Source organism: Ailuropoda melanoleuca, chromosome 7 (assembly GCF_002007445.2).
Source record: "Ailuropoda melanoleuca isolate Jingjing chromosome 7, ASM200744v2, whole genome shotgun sequence".
Lineage (NCBI taxonomy): Eukaryota > Metazoa > Chordata > Mammalia > Carnivora > Ursidae > Ailuropoda > Ailuropoda melanoleuca.
The window spans coordinates 61,667,403-61,683,720 of NC_048224.1; the positions used below are offsets into that span (position 1 = coordinate 61,667,403).

Genomic DNA, 16,318 nt, shown 5'->3' on the forward strand with positions numbered 1-16,318 from the left:
TATCCATGAATCTATGCAGCTCTCCAATTACATTTGACACACGTCTATACTGCCAGTATTTCAACTATATGAAGCCATGCTGAAAAGTATAGCTTACTTTTTACTTTTTACGTTGCGTTTCTTTGGAGTGCGCTTATGGGAGAAAGAAGAAAGGCAGGTGGTAGAACAAAAGAGGTAAGCTGATCCTTTTCGTTGATAAGCTGTCTGTCCCTTCTGTAAAGGTTTTTTGCAGTGTGCACAAGTGATCTTAGCTGGTTTTGTAAGCTGCTGTTGGACTGAAGACTGGAAAATCTGTTTAGGAAGGGAGGCCACTGGTGATAAAGAATCCACCCCTGGCTGTTTCTGATTACGGGGAAATGATGCTGACTGGGAGATCCAAGAATCTTGAAAACAAAACACACAAGAAAACGTCATGGAACAAATCAAAATTCACAGCAGAAAAATATATTAAATTTTCATTTTGCATAAGTTTAAGAGAATAATGATGCAGCCCTATAAACAAGTGGTTAAGCCCTGTTGCACAATTCCAGGGGAATGCTACACTTTGGATTTTTTTTTTTTTTTTGGAGAGAGAGAATCTTAAGCAGGCTCCAAGCCCAGAGAGAAGCCTGATGGAGGGGAGGGCCGGGGGACACTCGATCTCATGACCCTGAGATCATGACCTGAGCCGAAATCAAGAGTTGGATGCTTAACCGATTGAGCCTCCCAGGTGCCCCTCCACTATGTGTTCACAGTGAAGGATACTCTACTGTGCCGAAAATGTACATGGTGACCCTAGAATTGGGAAAAGCAGTAATCATCAGCAATTAAGTCAGAGACCCCAGGTTCAAAAAGCATCTCCTAGGCTTACTAGATCATACAAGTATATTGTGTTTTGTTGGTTTTCTCAGCTACAAACTGGCAACAATACCTAACTCATCACAGTGTTATGAAGACTGAGATAATGCATACAGTAAAGCGCTATGTTTGGTACATGGGGCACTTGCAAAAAAAATTAGCCACTTTATCTTCTTGAAGAGGAAAGTCTTAATACATCATAAAGCAAATATGCAAATCAAAGATAACTATAGAATCTGGTATATGATCTCCATTTTCATCTTCCTCCCTAATATTTTATTACGAAAAATTTAAAGCATACAGAAGTCAAAGAATTTTACAGCAAACATTCATATGCCCAACAAATAGATTCTATACTATTTTATGATTTTTGCTTTATCACATCTACCTATTCCCTCTAAACAATCAACCCATGTATTTTGTGTATTCCAAGTAATATGTAGAATATCAGGGGGTGCCTGAGTGGTTCACTCGGCTAAGCCTCCGACTCTTAATTTCAGTTTAGGTCATGATCTCAGGGTTGTGGGATCAAGTCCCCAGTCAGGCTCTGTGCTCAACATGGAGTCTACTTGTCCCTCTCCCTCTGTGCCTCCTGACACTTGTGCTCTTTCTAAAACAAATAAATAAAAACTTAAAAAAAAAAAAAGAACGTCAGTATACTTTCCTCCAAAATACTTCCCCCCCACCAAGATTTTATTTATTTGACACAGAGAGAGAGAAAGCGTGACCACAAGCAGGGGGAGCAGCAGGCAGAAGGAAAAGCAGACTCCGTGCTGAGCAGGGGGAAGCCGATGCAGTACTCAATCCCAGGACCCTGGGATCATGACCTGAGCTGAAGGCAGACTCTTAACTGACTGACCCACGCAGCCACCTTCAAAATACTTTTTATTTGTTGATTTTAAGTAAGCCCCAACATGGGACCTGAACTCATGACCCCAAGACCAAGAGCTGCATGCTCTACCAACTGACGTAGAGCCAAGCACCCCCCCAAAACACTTTTTTTAAAAATAGATTTTATTTATTTGAGAGATAAAGAGATAGCACAAGCAGGGGGCGGGGGTGGTGGGGACAGAGGGAGAGGAAGAAGCAGACTCCCCACTGAGCAGTGAGCCTAACATGGGGCTCAATCCCAGGACACTGGGATCATGACCCAAGCCGAAGGCAGACGGTTAAACAACTAAGCCACCCAGACACTCACCATTTCAAACACTTTTTAAAGCAACACTTTCTATAATTCCTTCCCAGCCTTCTAAATATTATTCCATAATCTTTAATATAGGTGATGGGTTAATGCGGGAAGATTCAGCTTTCCTAACTTCCATCATTTATTCTTCCATCATATATTATTGTTAGCTTCAAAATGGTACAATATTATGTACAGGTAACAATGTTTCTCAAACTTTAACATGCATGAGATCACTTGGGAATCTTTTAAACAGAGCTTCTAGGGGTGCTTGACTATCTCAGTTGGCAGAGCATGTGACTCTTGATCTCGCGCTTGTGAACTCAAGCCCCATGATGGGTGTAGAGATTTCTTAAAAATAAAATCATATACATAATATGCATTTATGTATACTGAATACATCATCCAAAATCAACAGGTCTAGGGAGGCAACGGACGTTCTACATTTCTAACTCTTGCATTATGGGGAAGCTTTGAGGCCCCAGAGTTCTGAATTATGCTACCACTATCTCCAAATACAGCTTTTGTAGGGGGTGCCTGGGTGGTTCAGTCGGTTGAGCGTCCAACTCTTGGTAGGATCCAGCCCCAGGTCAGGCTCCGCGCTCAGCAGGAAATTTGCTTGAAGGTTCTCTCCCTCTCTCCCTCCCCACGGTCAGGCACACTCTCTCTAAAATAAATAAATAAATCTTAAAAAAAAACACCAACACCTTTGTCGTTAGTGAGAGGTCTATTGCCCCCTCCACCTATCATAGCCCCAAATGCCTCTCACGCTATTAATACTGACAACTATATTCTTATTTCTAAATTCTACCTACTTCTAATTTTCTTTGTCCTATTTCAAGATACCTTTATCTTTTTTTTAAAGTTTTTATTTATTTTTGTGAGAGAGCGAGTGAGTGCGTGCACGAGTGGGGGGAGGGGCAGAGGGAGAAGCAGACTCCTCGCTGAGCAGGGAGCCCGATGCAGGACTTGATCTCAGGACACTGGGATCATGACCGGAGCCGAAGCAGCAGATGCTTAACTGACTGAGCCAACCAGGCACCTAAAATACCTTTATCTTACAAGCAAAAATAAAACAGAACAAAAGCAATTCTTTCATTCCACAGGATGACATGCTGGCAAATATGGAATATACTGTAATAAAGTTTTTTATGACCTAGTGCTCAGAAGTTTCATTACTGCTAAATTTTCCTACTTCTGAACCATTCCAAAGAAAACCAAAATCACATATTCAACTATAGAACAAACACAGGTTGCATTCTGGGATCACTTTTCTACATGTCATCTATATGCCACACTAGATTTAATAAGTAACAGAAACAAAAAATAGCAACAATTACAAGATTTGTCATTACCATTAACATGGGAGAAATAAGGGCGCCTGGGTAGCTCAGTCAGTTAAGCATCTGGGCTTTGGCTCAGGTCATGATCCCCAGGTCCTGGGATTGAGTCCCACATCAGGCTCCCTGCTCAGCAGGCAGTCTGCTTCTCCTTCTGACCCCCGCCCCCATGCTCTCTCTCTCTCTTTCTCTCTAATAAGTAAATAAATAAATAAAATCCTTAAAAAAAAAAAAAAAGAGAGATTCTCACCCTCTGCCCCTCCCCCCATGTGCACATTTTCTCTCTCTCAAAATATATAAATAATGCTTTAAAAAAAATGGGAGAAATAGAAACAAAAAATACTGGGCTTTTAAATTCTGTGGACTTATCCATAAAGGTATTTATGTATAACTTTGGAATTTATATGTATTTATATATAATTATGGAATGTGAGACATCAACTATATATGCTTAAGACAATAATTAGATTCTGAAATTTCTTTCTCTTTTTTTTTTAAAGATTTTAAATATCTATACCTAATATGGGGTTTGAACTCACGGCCCTGAGATTGAGAGTCGCATGCTCTTCCAACTAAGCCAGCCAGGTGCCCCAAGATTCTGAAATTTCTTTTTCACGTTAGCTTTGGTGCATAAAACACACAAATGTTTCATTTGTTAATAGCACAACCATTTTATTTCTCCAAATTTCAAATTTTCTTATTTCATCAAATTTTTATTTCATTTTATTTTCGGTATTTGTGTCTCCAGATTAAACTTAACCTTTTAATCGAATTCTTCCATATCCTATCCCAATAATGTTTTAGGGGAGGAGGGGCCTAGTAGGTTATTTAGTCCAAATCCCGATTATATACAAGGAAAATTAAGACCTAGAAGTTACATGATTTATCCAAAGCTTAATAAATACTAGACACACTACTGACTTTTAGAAGTTCTTCAATTGTTCTCGAGTCTAAACCTGCCTGCCTAAAAACTATCTTAGCATTTCTTTAGTGTTGGTCTGCTAGTGAAAACTTCTTTTGGTGTCTTATTTTTTTGGGGGGGTTGTTAAAGAATAACATGCATGCATAAAGTTTATAAATCTTTAACTGTGGAGCTCAATTAAATTTTGTAAAGTCTTTATTTTTTTATTTGAGAGAGAGGGAGAGAGACTTCAAGAGAGAGAAGAAAATGGAGAGAATCTGAAGCAGGCTCCACACCCAGTGCAGAGCCTGATGGTGGGGACTTGATCTCCTAAAGCTGAGATCCTGACCTGAGCCGAAATCAAGAGTTGGATGCTCAACTGACTGAGCCACCCAGGCATGCTGCTCAATTATAATTTTTTATAATGAATATATTTGCATGGCCACCACATAAACAAGCAGAAAAAGTCTAATAACCCAGAAGCCTTGTCTTTTCTCACTCAATAATTTCCTTCCCTTCCTGTAAGTCATCCCTATTCTGACTTCAAAGATAAGTTTTCTCTTATTTTGAAATTCACATACATAAAATCATAAGTATTGTACAATTTTGTGGCTGATTCCCTTAACATCTTGTCTGAAGGTTCATTCACATTACATGCAGTAGTATTCCACTGTATGGCTAGAACTATTTACCCATCCTACTGTTGATGGACATTTGGATTACTACAAATGTTGACTATGATTTCCGTACATGTCTTTTAATAGTTTCTTAAGGTATTTATCCTGCATGGGGTTTGTAAATGTTCTTGAATTTGTAGGTTAATGTTTTTTCTCCATTTTAGAATATCCTCAATTGGACCTCTTCTCATTTCTCTCCTCCTCCTTCTGGGACATTAAATACATGTGCTTTTTGTCAACTGTCGTAGGTACATCTTACATACTTTTCTGGTTTTCCACCCTCGTGACTTTCTCTGATTCAATCTGGATTTTTTTCTTATTTCTTCCAGTTCACTTATATTTCAGCTATGCCCAACCTGCAGTTAAAACGTATAGTTCCTTAAAATCTGCATCTGATAATCCTATTATCTGGATCCCTTATAGGCTCACTTCTATTGTCTGTTTTCCTCTTGATTTCTGTGATAGAGCCTTGTCTCCTCATGTTCCTGATTGTTTTTTATTCTGTCTACATGAAAAACTGAAAAAAAATTAAGGCTGTGGATTATATCAGCATCCCAAGCCAGAAGACTTGTGTTTTTTTTTTGGGGGGGGGTGTTTTTTCTACCTGTATCCTTCTTTGTGGACCCCTGTGAATCTGTTGAAAGTTCTTAAGCCTTTCTCTGTTTTTTTTTTTTTAGAACTGCAGACCCATAAGACAAAAGCAGCTTCTAACAACAGATCACTTCTCTGAGGCTCCTTCTCTTAGATCTTAGGACCTTCATTTTTCCCACTATATTTATAGCTCTGTGATGCTTTCAATGCATATTTTATATATTTTGCCCCTCCTCCCCAATTACTTTCTGCAAGAGGGACTGGAATTACCTAGTCTTTCATTATCAGAAACAGAACTCCCTAGAATCAGAATAATAGCCAGAAATGACTATAATGCAAGAAAAATAAAACAAATGGAAGAGCGACTTCTACATAAAGGTGTTTTCTGTGATGAGTTTTCTGCTGTTTTATATAAAGATATGTGATGAATAGAAAGAACTTTTGCTGAAAAAGTCAACACTAGAAGTTAACAAAAGGATTAAACGACTTAAAGGTCCATTCTAATGGACATAATCCTATTTTTGTAAGATGATATGCAAAGTTTTACGTGTGTTTTATGCAGAGCCATAATTCTGTATGATGAAATTTGAATCTATAAGCCCTATTATTTATTTGTAACTCAACTCCAGAAATCTTCACCTTGTTCTTTTTTCTTTTTCTTTTTTTTTTTTTTCTGTTTTGGAAATCCTTCTATTTATAGAAGTAGAAAGCACATAGAACTAAAGTAAGACACTCTGACTCTAAGTAACAATAATAATAATATAACTGGTGCCATATTCTTCTGTAAGTCCGGTAGAATTTAGTTTTACTAATGTTAACAGCAAGCAAAAACAAAACCTAGGGCCAATACTAAACTTAGACAACTTTTACTATGCTACACTGAAGTTAAAGAGAGAAAAATAGCAACAATGACAGCCTGTCCTTCTGACAGTTTACTTAACATTTAAGAATGCTTCAAACATATCTTCAGCATCACTTTTCACCTGACAACTTGGTAAACATTCTTTTTAGAATTCCATACTAAGTGTTCTTATTTAAAGGATATAGTTCTGTAACTTTTGTCCCCAAAAATAGAATTTTAGAGAACTCAGGAATGCTGTAAATTCATGCAAACTTCATAAATAGAAATTTGTTGCCATGTGCTAAACAAAGTATTTTAAACATATGTAGTCAAGAACATCTCCATTTAAATGAATGACTGTCAAGTGAACTATTCTGTGTTTTTGTTACATTTTAAAATCATTGATACTTCACATTATGAGAAAATACAGAAATGTAAAATACACTTCTGAATTAATGAGATAAAGAGCTGACAAGGCAAGAATAGTTGAAACTACTTCCAAATAACATTTTCAAGTTTCAATTGTGTCCACAATTTGAGTGAATGAGTGAAATGATAGTATAGCATCCAACTACAGCAAGCTTTTTTATGGTATCAGTCTATGCTGTGTGTGTGTGTGTGTGTTTAAAGTAGGCTCCAGCCCAGTGCAGGGCTTGAACTCATGGCCCTGAGATTAACACCTGAGCTGAGATCAAGTCAGATGCCAAAGTGACTAAGCCACCGAGGTGCCCCCTCCATGCTATGCTTTAGATTGAAAAGCATCTTTGGGGTGCCTGGGTGGCTCAGTCTGTTAAGCATCTGCCTTCGGCTCAGGTCATGATCCCAGAGTTCTGAGATTGAGCCCCACGTCAGGTTCTCTGCTCGTTGGGAGCCCGCTTGTCCCCATCTCCCTCCTGCTTCCCCTGCTTGTACTCTGTCAAATAAATAAAATCTTAAAAAAAAAAAAAAAAAGGAAGAAAAGAAAAGCATCTTATTTATACACATTTACCAATAAATACACAACTTCATCAACTATTCCAGAAGATGAAAAATGGTCAAGGCAAACATTAGAGAAATACATGGCAAGGTTTCTGGTTTTAACTCAAGAGTATATGTGTATGTAAGATGGAATTCATGCTTACACAAACAGACATCTAAAATTTAATAAAGAATTATAAAACAAAGATAGGTAAAAGAGTAAAAGAAATAAACAGATCCAAAAGGACAATTTTCTTTTCATTTGTTTTTTTTAAAAAGATTTTATTTGCCAGAGAGAGAGAAAGTGAGAGAGCAGCAGGCAGAGGAAGAAGCAGGCTCCTCACTGAGCAAGGAGACCGATGTGGGACTCGATCCCAGGACCCTGGGATCATGATCCAAGCTGAAGGCGGACATTCAAAACCGACTGAGCCACCCAGGTATCCCCAAAAGGACAATTTTCAATGGACATTATTTCAAGTCTTCAACTGCTTTTAAGTTTAATATATTCTTCGTTATAGAGATCACAAGTTTTCATGACATGGTTTCTCAGAATTAATTCTTATTAAAAAAAAAAGATGTACATAATAATAAATGGATGACAAACATGAACAAAAAGTGTGCAAATATGTTTTTAAAAATTCAGTGATGTGTAATAAATTAAGATGACACCACCTTTCAATGATCAGTTTAGCAAACATTAAATAACACTTCTATCCCCAAACATACGATATGGAAAAATTTATGCTGTAAGGAAAGTAATACAATTTTTTGGTGGGGCAATTTTGAACTGGCCATCAAAAGTTTTAAATATATGTTGACACTTCAGGTTGCCTGGGTGGCTCAGCTGGTTGGGCCCCCCACTCTTGGTTTCGGTTCAGGTCATGATCTTGGGGTTGTGGGATCAAGCCCCAAGTCCAGCTCTGCACTCAGCGCAAAGTCTGCTTGGGATTCTCTCTTCTCCCTTTCCCTCTTCCTTTCTACCTCCTCACATGTGCCTGCACACGTGTGCTCTAAAATACATACATAAAATCTTTAAAAAAATATGCTGACACTGTTTTGTTTTTTTTTTAACATGTTGCCACTTGGACCTAGCAATCCCACCTACAGAAACTTTCCTCAAGAAAATAAGAAAAGTATGCCACTGCAAGGGATATTCATGAAAAACCTCTTTACAATCGCAAAGACTAGAAACTTCAAATAACAAACCATTTAATGATTATATAAACATAAAAAAGATAACTGTATTTGACAACAGCTAATAACGATGAAATGTCAAATGCTCCCCTACCCTTAACTCCAGGTCAAAAACAAGGCAAGGCTTTATATTTATACTCTTACCATTTCTATTTAACACTGTATTAGAAAAAGAAATAAACGGGGATGTGTGAGGCCAAACTATTTCCCTGATAGTACTAAGATTATTTGCATTTTTCACTGTATTGGCATTTACAATAATGGTGCAAAAGCAGTGATGGGTAAAATGGCTGGCAGTAGAACCGAATTTTATTTCTTCACTATCACACACCTGCAGAAAAGAAAAAGTGTCACCTGCACTTATGGTTGTTATACCAACACCAACTGGTGAATACAATTCTGACACTAACTTGGAATTAGCATCAGACCCCACAGGTTTAAAAGGCATAAACCCCAACAAGACTGCCAGTCACTTCAGATGCCACCCATACTTTTGGAAAACGAGCTATAAATCTGGGAGTTTCCTAAGGACCCTCTCAGGTTTAATAATTTGCTATAATGACTCACAGAACTTAGGAGAGCTCTATACTTCACTCACAGTTTTAATATTAAAGATTCAAATCAGGACCAACCAAATGAAGAGACAAAGAAGGGTAAGGTCTAGAAGGCCCCAAATGCAGAGCTTCTGTACCTATTCTCTATGGAATCAGGTAGCGTTACCTCCCTGGCACACTGATGAGTACACCACCTAGGAGGCTGCACTGAGCTTCGGTGTCTACAGAGCTTTTATTGGCACCTCACTGCATGTGACTGAAATCAATCTCTAGCCTCCCTCTCCTCCCTTAAGACTGAACTGGCTAAAACACCCAACACTCTATAATCACATGGTTGGTCTTTCTCATCACCCTCCTTCAGCCTCAGTCATCTCATCTAAGTCTTAGCCCAAATTCAACTGTGATTCAAAGGGCTCATAAATAGAAAACACAACCCCAATACTCGGGAAATTCCAAGGATTTAGTATTCCTCCTAAGAACTAAGGACAAAGGCCAGTAAAATTACATTTTATACAATAGATGTCCATTATGAAATAGTAAAAATTATTAATTTTACTAAATTTAAGCCTCTGACCGCATCTTAATATTCTGTGTGATGAAGAGAGAAACACGCGTAAGCAGGGAAGCACACATAAACTACCTGTTTCACACCAAAGTACAATGGTTGTCTGAAGGAAAAGTGGGAAAGTGCTTGTAAAATAGTTACACTGCAAGCTGAACTACACTTTTTCATGAAATACCATTTTTACTTGAAAGAATAACTGACAAACTGGTTATTGACATTTTCTTGGAAATAAACCAAGAAAAATTCACTTCAAGAAAAACGACAGTATTTGTTGCTGAGAAAATCTGAGCTTTCAAGTGAAAATTAGCATCTTTGAAAACTGTATCCACTACCACTGTCAGCTTGACAGCTTTCTAAAGTGTCAACATTTAAAATAAAGTGTCAACATTCAGAAGTTCAGTGAATCAATATTTTCCAAATATATGTATTTTTTAATTGACTAAAGCACAATATTACCAAATCATACAAAGGTAAAAGATTCATCACAGATCAATGAATCTTAATGTAACGAAGTATGAAAACTACACTAGATGGTTTCATATTCCACACTGTTAAGAAATTTTAAGAAACTGCCACTTGTCAAGTTTTGGTGCTGTGACAAAAAACCCCACAACTATCCACAATTATCTAAAATAGTGCTCTCTTTCACAACCAAATGGCTCTGTGAGGGCAGATTTTCGCTTTATACTTAAAACAAGATATTGCAAACAGATTCAATATAGAAATAGATGTGAGAAGATACCATACACCTTGCGGTCTTCTATTACATCAGACTTTAAAAGAGATTTGCAGAAATGTAAAACAATGTTCACTAAATTTTGAAAATAATTTTCATTAAAAATGGTATTTTGTCATATAATACATGAAAATTGTTAAATACACACTTTAAAAAACTTCTTAAGCTTTAATTTCTAACACGATAATTAATCGATGTAAATAAAAACAACTTTGGGGTTCTCAGTTAAGAGTGAAACTGAGCCTAAAATGCTTGAGAACTGTTCTACAGAAATAATGAACAATGTAAACAAAGAAATTTAGTGTAGAGTTTCAACAGTAGAAAATGGGAAACCATAGGGGCACCTAGGTGGCTCAGTTGCTTGGGTATCTGCCTTTGGATCAGGTCATTACCTCAGGGTCCTGGGATTGAGCCCCCATCAGTCTCTCTGCTTCAAGAGTCTGCTTCTCCCTCTCCCTGTGCCCCTCCCCCTTGCTCGTGCCCTCTCTGGAATGAATAAAATCTTTATAAAAAGGGGAAACCATACAAATGCTAAAAAAAAAAAAAAAAAAGTAGTAAAGGAATGGTTATCTCAAACAAAAATACTGTATAGACACAGAAACTTTTATTTTTTTAAAGATCTATTTTTCTATTTTATGGGTGCCTGGATGGCTCAGTCCATTAAGCAACTACCTTCAGCTCAGGTCGTGATCCCAGGACCAGATCAAGCCCCGCGTCAGGCTCCGTGCTCGGCTGGGAGCCTGCTTCTCCCTCTACTCCTCCCCCCCGCTCATGCTCACTTGGTTGCTCTCTCTCTCTCAAATAAATAAAATCTTAAAAAAAAAAAAAAGATTTATTTTTCTATTTTAGAGAGTGTACGAATGTGCGAGCATGAGTGGGAGGGACACAGAGAGAGAGAATCCCAAGCAGACTCTGAGCGGATTGTGGATCCTGAAGCAGGGCCCAATCTAACAGCCCTGAGATCATGACCTGAGCTGGCCCTGAGATCATGACCTGAGCAGAAACCAAGAGTCCGATGCCTAATCAACTGTGCCATCCAGGCGTCCCACAGTAACTTCTACTTCTAAAATGACATATTAAAATTTAGATTAAGTAAACCAACAGAACACTATATATAGTATGTTCTAAATTATATTTTTTAAAACTAGAGAGTCAAGAACTGAATTTAAGCAAACCAAACAAAATTTTAACAGTAGTCCCTGCTAGTTAGTGGGATATAATGACAAATATTTTCTTGTTTCTACTCATGATTTCTTACAAATGTTCTATAATAATCAGGCAGTATTCTCATAACCAGAGAAAAAGATTAATTTAAAAAAAGGAAAGAAAAGATATTCTAGCATTCCATTAAAGCAGTAAATGAGGTTCTTAGCTTTAGTTACTTTTTCTTTTTTTTTTAAGATTTTATTTATTTATTTGACAGAGAGAGCCAGCAAGAGAGGGAACATAAGCAGGGGGAGTGGGAGAGGAAGAGAAGAAGCAGGCTCCCAGCGGAGGAGCCTGATGCGGGGCTCGATCCCAGGACCTTGGGAATCATGCCCTGAGCCAAAGGCAGACGCTTAACGACTGAGCCACCCAGGCGCCCCAGCTTTAGTTACTTTTTAGTCCTTTCCCAAAATTCTACGTTGATCAACAGCTTAAAAAGCACTAAAACGGCCAAAACACAGTACCGAAACAAATTTTAAAACTCTCAAACCCCCACACTAGATCAAGATAAAGCTACCAAAAACATATGTTAACTTTTAAATAGCTTTCATTGTATTTTAATTTTAGCAGAACAAGACTGTCCATATAAGTTTTAAAAATATAGGGCTCGGACTTAAAGGCAAGAAAGTTTCCCAACTTTTAAAATAAAGCAACTAATAAAATGCTGATTTAAAAACAAAAATCAGAGATAATTAAGTCCAAAAATAAACACCTCACATACAAAAACTGAAATTTCAAGTTATGTAATTACAAATTAAATAAATTTCAATTATTACATATTACTTTATTTCTTCAATTCACTGTCCACTTTTTTATGCTATGACTTTTACATTAAAATAAAGATACTAGTTAACAGGGTGGTAGTAGAGATGTATGGAGGTTTTCAATTAAAACACTTCAGATGTATATCACATTGGGTAAAATAGATTTAATTTCTGAAAAATCAGGGACCAAGTACACTGCAAGTAAAATATTCTATCTTAATATGGAAGTCAAGAGAAATAAAGTATTTCATATATAAAAGGTAAATAAAATCACTTACTGCTTACCAGGACTATGATGAGTTGCATATCCTTCATTCTGAAATTCATCTCCTGCCACATTCATTCTACCAGGATTAAAAGGTCCTACTGCAGTCTTGGTCTGTGAAGTTAAAGATGGGGTGTATGTTTGTATATTAACACCAAAATTACTTGACTGAAGTCCTTTAGCGACATCTCCCAAGTTGGTATTCTATAGTGATGTTATATGCGTAATCATTAAGTTCATATCTCGCCCAGCATTGACAGAGCTTATACCTGTTTCTAAGGTTGTAACATTAGTAATAGGAATTTCAGAGTCCATTCTGTAGTGATAACATTACCCATTCCTGCATTTACCTTACTTCTTGAAAGACTGGAAATGGAGAAATCCAAATCTTTGGTTCTATTTTTAGTTCCAGGAAGTCCCCATTCAATAAAATTGGAAGAATTTTTCTTTTCCCTTCCATTTGTTTCTATGTCCTCTTCATCATCGATAACAATTGTCTCACTTACATTTCCCTTCTGAGAAGCCAAATCTCTTGAGGAAGGAAGAATTATGGAAAAATTTCCTTGTTGCCTTTCATTTCTTGATGAAGCAAATATAAAATTTCTTTGATCAGCTATTGCTGGAGTAGAAGTTGAAGGAGGTTGTATAGATTCAATAAATACAACATCATCATCATCTTCCACTGATGAATTTCTACATCTGTTACCTAAAGGGCTAGCTGGGTCACCAAATGAATTTCCTGTATCCATGATACTAGCTGCCATGGCTTTATGCTCTAATAAAACAGGAGTCTGTTCGGTCAAGTCTAATCCTCTCACTGAAAATTTATCCATGCCAAAGAACCTGTAGGAGACAGAGAATAGTTAAAAAAAAAAAAGTTCTAGTATGATTATTGAGTTTTATTGCAATGAAATAGCACAAATGAAATTTTAAATTCTCTTGATTTTTATATAACTTTTAGGGAAAAAATTGTTACTCATTTTATTTTTTCTCTCCCATTCACCATTTAATGCTTACCTCAGAATGTGATGGAAATTAATCATCCAATTTGTGGTAGTCCTTAAAAAATTTACTCATAGTACTCAATTTAACCTACTCAACCTTTACAATGAAAAAAAAAAGCCTTCCTTTGAAATAGGAAATAGTAACAAGAATTCTATCAAATACCATTAACCCTGGATCCAAATATAATTACTATACTATACTTTTATCTACTAAAATAACTATGATACCGTCTAATCCTTATTTCGCTAGTGTCTTTTGTCACTGATTTTCAAATTCTCTGCTTCCGACATAACTGTTATTAAATCTTTCTGAATCTTTCTTGTTTTTGTCCAGGAATTGCCAGATATTATGCTATGGGTGTTTTATGTAAAATTCTGAAAACAGCCCCATAATGTAGGCATAATTTGATTCACTTTACACATCAGGAAAGAGAAGCCAACTAAATTGTTCTGGGTAAGACTGAATAGGACTTAAACTCCAAACTCTAATTCTAGGCCCTAAATTCTTAGCATTAGTTATATTCAACAAATACTTTTGTAAACCTACTATGCACTAGGATATGACAAAGGAAAGGATCCAGCAGAGAGACACAGTTGAAGAAGCTGGAAAAGTAAATTAATTAGGGCACCTGGGTGGCTCAGTTAGTTAAGTGTCTGCCTGCCTTTGGCTAGGGTCATTATCCCAGGGTCCTGGGACCGAGCTCCATGTAGGCTCTCAGCTCAGCTGGGAGCCTTCTTCTCCCTCTCCCTCTGCCTGCCACTCCCCCTCCCTGTCCTCGCTCTCTCTGTCAAATTAATAAACTTTTTTTTTTAAAAGATTTTATTTATTTGACAGAGAGAGCGACGGCCAGCTAGAGAGGGAACACAAGCAGGGGGAGTGGGAGAGGAATAAGCAGGCTTCCCAGCAGAGCAGGGAGCCTGATGCAGGGCTCGATCCCAGGACCTTGGGAATCACGCCCTGAGCCGAAGGCAGACGCGTAACTACTGAGCCACCCAGGTGCCCCATAAATAAAAAAATCTTAAAAAAAAAAATAAGTTAATTGATGAAGCAAGACTCTTAAAAGTAGATGAGAGAAAATGAGGGTATGTACACAGGTGGCAATGAAAGTGATCATGAGTGAAAAATCACCTCTATCTCAAAGGCAAGAGGGGGAAAAGGTAAGTATAAATGGAATGTACGGAAATATGTAAAAATGATAGATGAAAAGCTGAGGTAAGTTTATATATGCTGGCCTCAATTTTCTTAGAAACTCAAGAGTGAAGAAGGTGGGAACTATATGGGGGTTGAATTATTAAAACTCACTTCATATGTAAGTCATCACTCCATTTTAAACCCATACTGAAATATACTGATATCATTTCTAAAATTTTCCCAATTAATTTTAATTGATAATAGTTATACAACAGATAACACATATTCTTAATAGGTGTTATGTCATTTGATATTAACACAGTTAATGCTTATAAAAGTGAAGTAGAAACTATTTTTTCCCATTTTACCCATTAGGAAACTAAGACTCAGAAGATAAGTAATCTGGGGCGCCTGGGTGGCATAGCGGTTAAGCATCTGCCTTTGGCTCAGGGCGTAATCCCGGCGTTATGGGATCGAGCCCCACATCAGGCTCCTCTGCTGTGAGCCTGCTTCTTCCTCTCCCACTCTCCCTGCTTGTGTTCCCTCTCTCGCTGGCTGTCACTATCTCTATCAACCCCAACGCCCTCCCTGCCCAGTTCCTGAAGCCCCCGTGAGGGACGAGCCCGGGCAAGGGCTGGAGCGAGGCAAAGTGTGAGGTCGGGGCAGCGCGTGAAGTGGGTTCCCGAATGTGCTGAGGAGAGTGGGAACACTTCCACCCTCGCCTCACCCCCGTGGGGAATTGTCCCCCCACCTCCCGTCATGGCTGCAGGAGGAGACGACGTCCTCCATTTTGTCGGGACTGCTGTGGGAACTTGGGACCAATTCAAAACCAAACCCCGTGGGGCTGGGAAACTTGGCCCCGCGAAGCCCCAACTGGGCTCCGCCATTCGGCCGAGGGGACAGCCCCTGATTCCAGCGTCTGCGCCTGGGGGGCCCTTGGGGGACGGGCACCACGATGGAGAGATCCAGACGCCGCTCCCCGCCTCCATCAACCAAGATGGAGGAAGCTGCGGGCTCCCCTGGAGCCGGGCTCCCGCCTGTTGGAGGGGCTGGAGCCTCCCCTCGGTGTGTCCTTCGGCGCTGCCGTCGTTCTCCTCCGCAGCCTCTTTCGGTTGCCCTCCCCCAGCCTCTACCCAGCTTCTCCACTGCCTTCCACCATCTCCTGGTCCTCAACGGTTGAGGGAGACTCCACTCCACAGTTTGCTCAATCGCTTCGCCCAACCAGGGCCGGCCCGATTGCGGCGAGCCGAGCGAAGGTGCGGAGTGTTGCGGCGCGCCCCGGGGCGGGCGTGCCGAGGGAAGCCTCCTCGACGATGGGGCTTCTCTTTGTTCGTCGTCTACACCTACGTCTTCGGCGCACGTCATGGTGCTGTGCAATTTCCAAGATTCCACGTAAAGATGAAAGTGAGGCCTCTTTGGTCTCACCCTAGCGGTTGTTAGTGGGATTACAACTGTTGGTGTTGGGGAAATAAATGGATGGATAAATTAGACTTGTCGATTTCATGATATCTAACACCACTGCCTATTAATAAATAGACGTGTGATGTTACAATTTAAAGTTTTACACGATG

General features: G+C 38.8%; 1 protein-coding gene across 3 annotated transcripts in view; it reads right to left on the reverse strand.

The window, feature by feature from the left end:
- The window catches only part of ZMYM5 (zinc finger MYM-type containing 5), a 30,796-nt gene extending 16,462 nt beyond the window's left edge, over window positions 1–14,334 (reverse strand). Inside the window, exons 1-3 of one of the 3 annotated variants that reach the window (XM_034664944.1) lie at window positions 13,118–14,324; window positions 12,632–12,725; window positions 98–383 (exon numbers count right to left, since the gene is read on the reverse strand). In XM_034664944.1, the coding sequence (XP_034520835.1) occupies window positions 98–383; window positions 12,632–12,725; window positions 13,118–13,444 (707 nt within the window). In that variant the 5' untranslated portion in view covers window positions 13,445–14,324. Of the gene's footprint in view, window positions 1–97; window positions 384–12,624; window positions 12,726–12,961 lie in introns of those variants that run through there. The other 2 variants (XM_034664943.1, XM_034664945.1) reach the window with 2 other exon arrangements.
- Window positions 14,335–16,318: the final 1,984 nt, after the last annotated feature.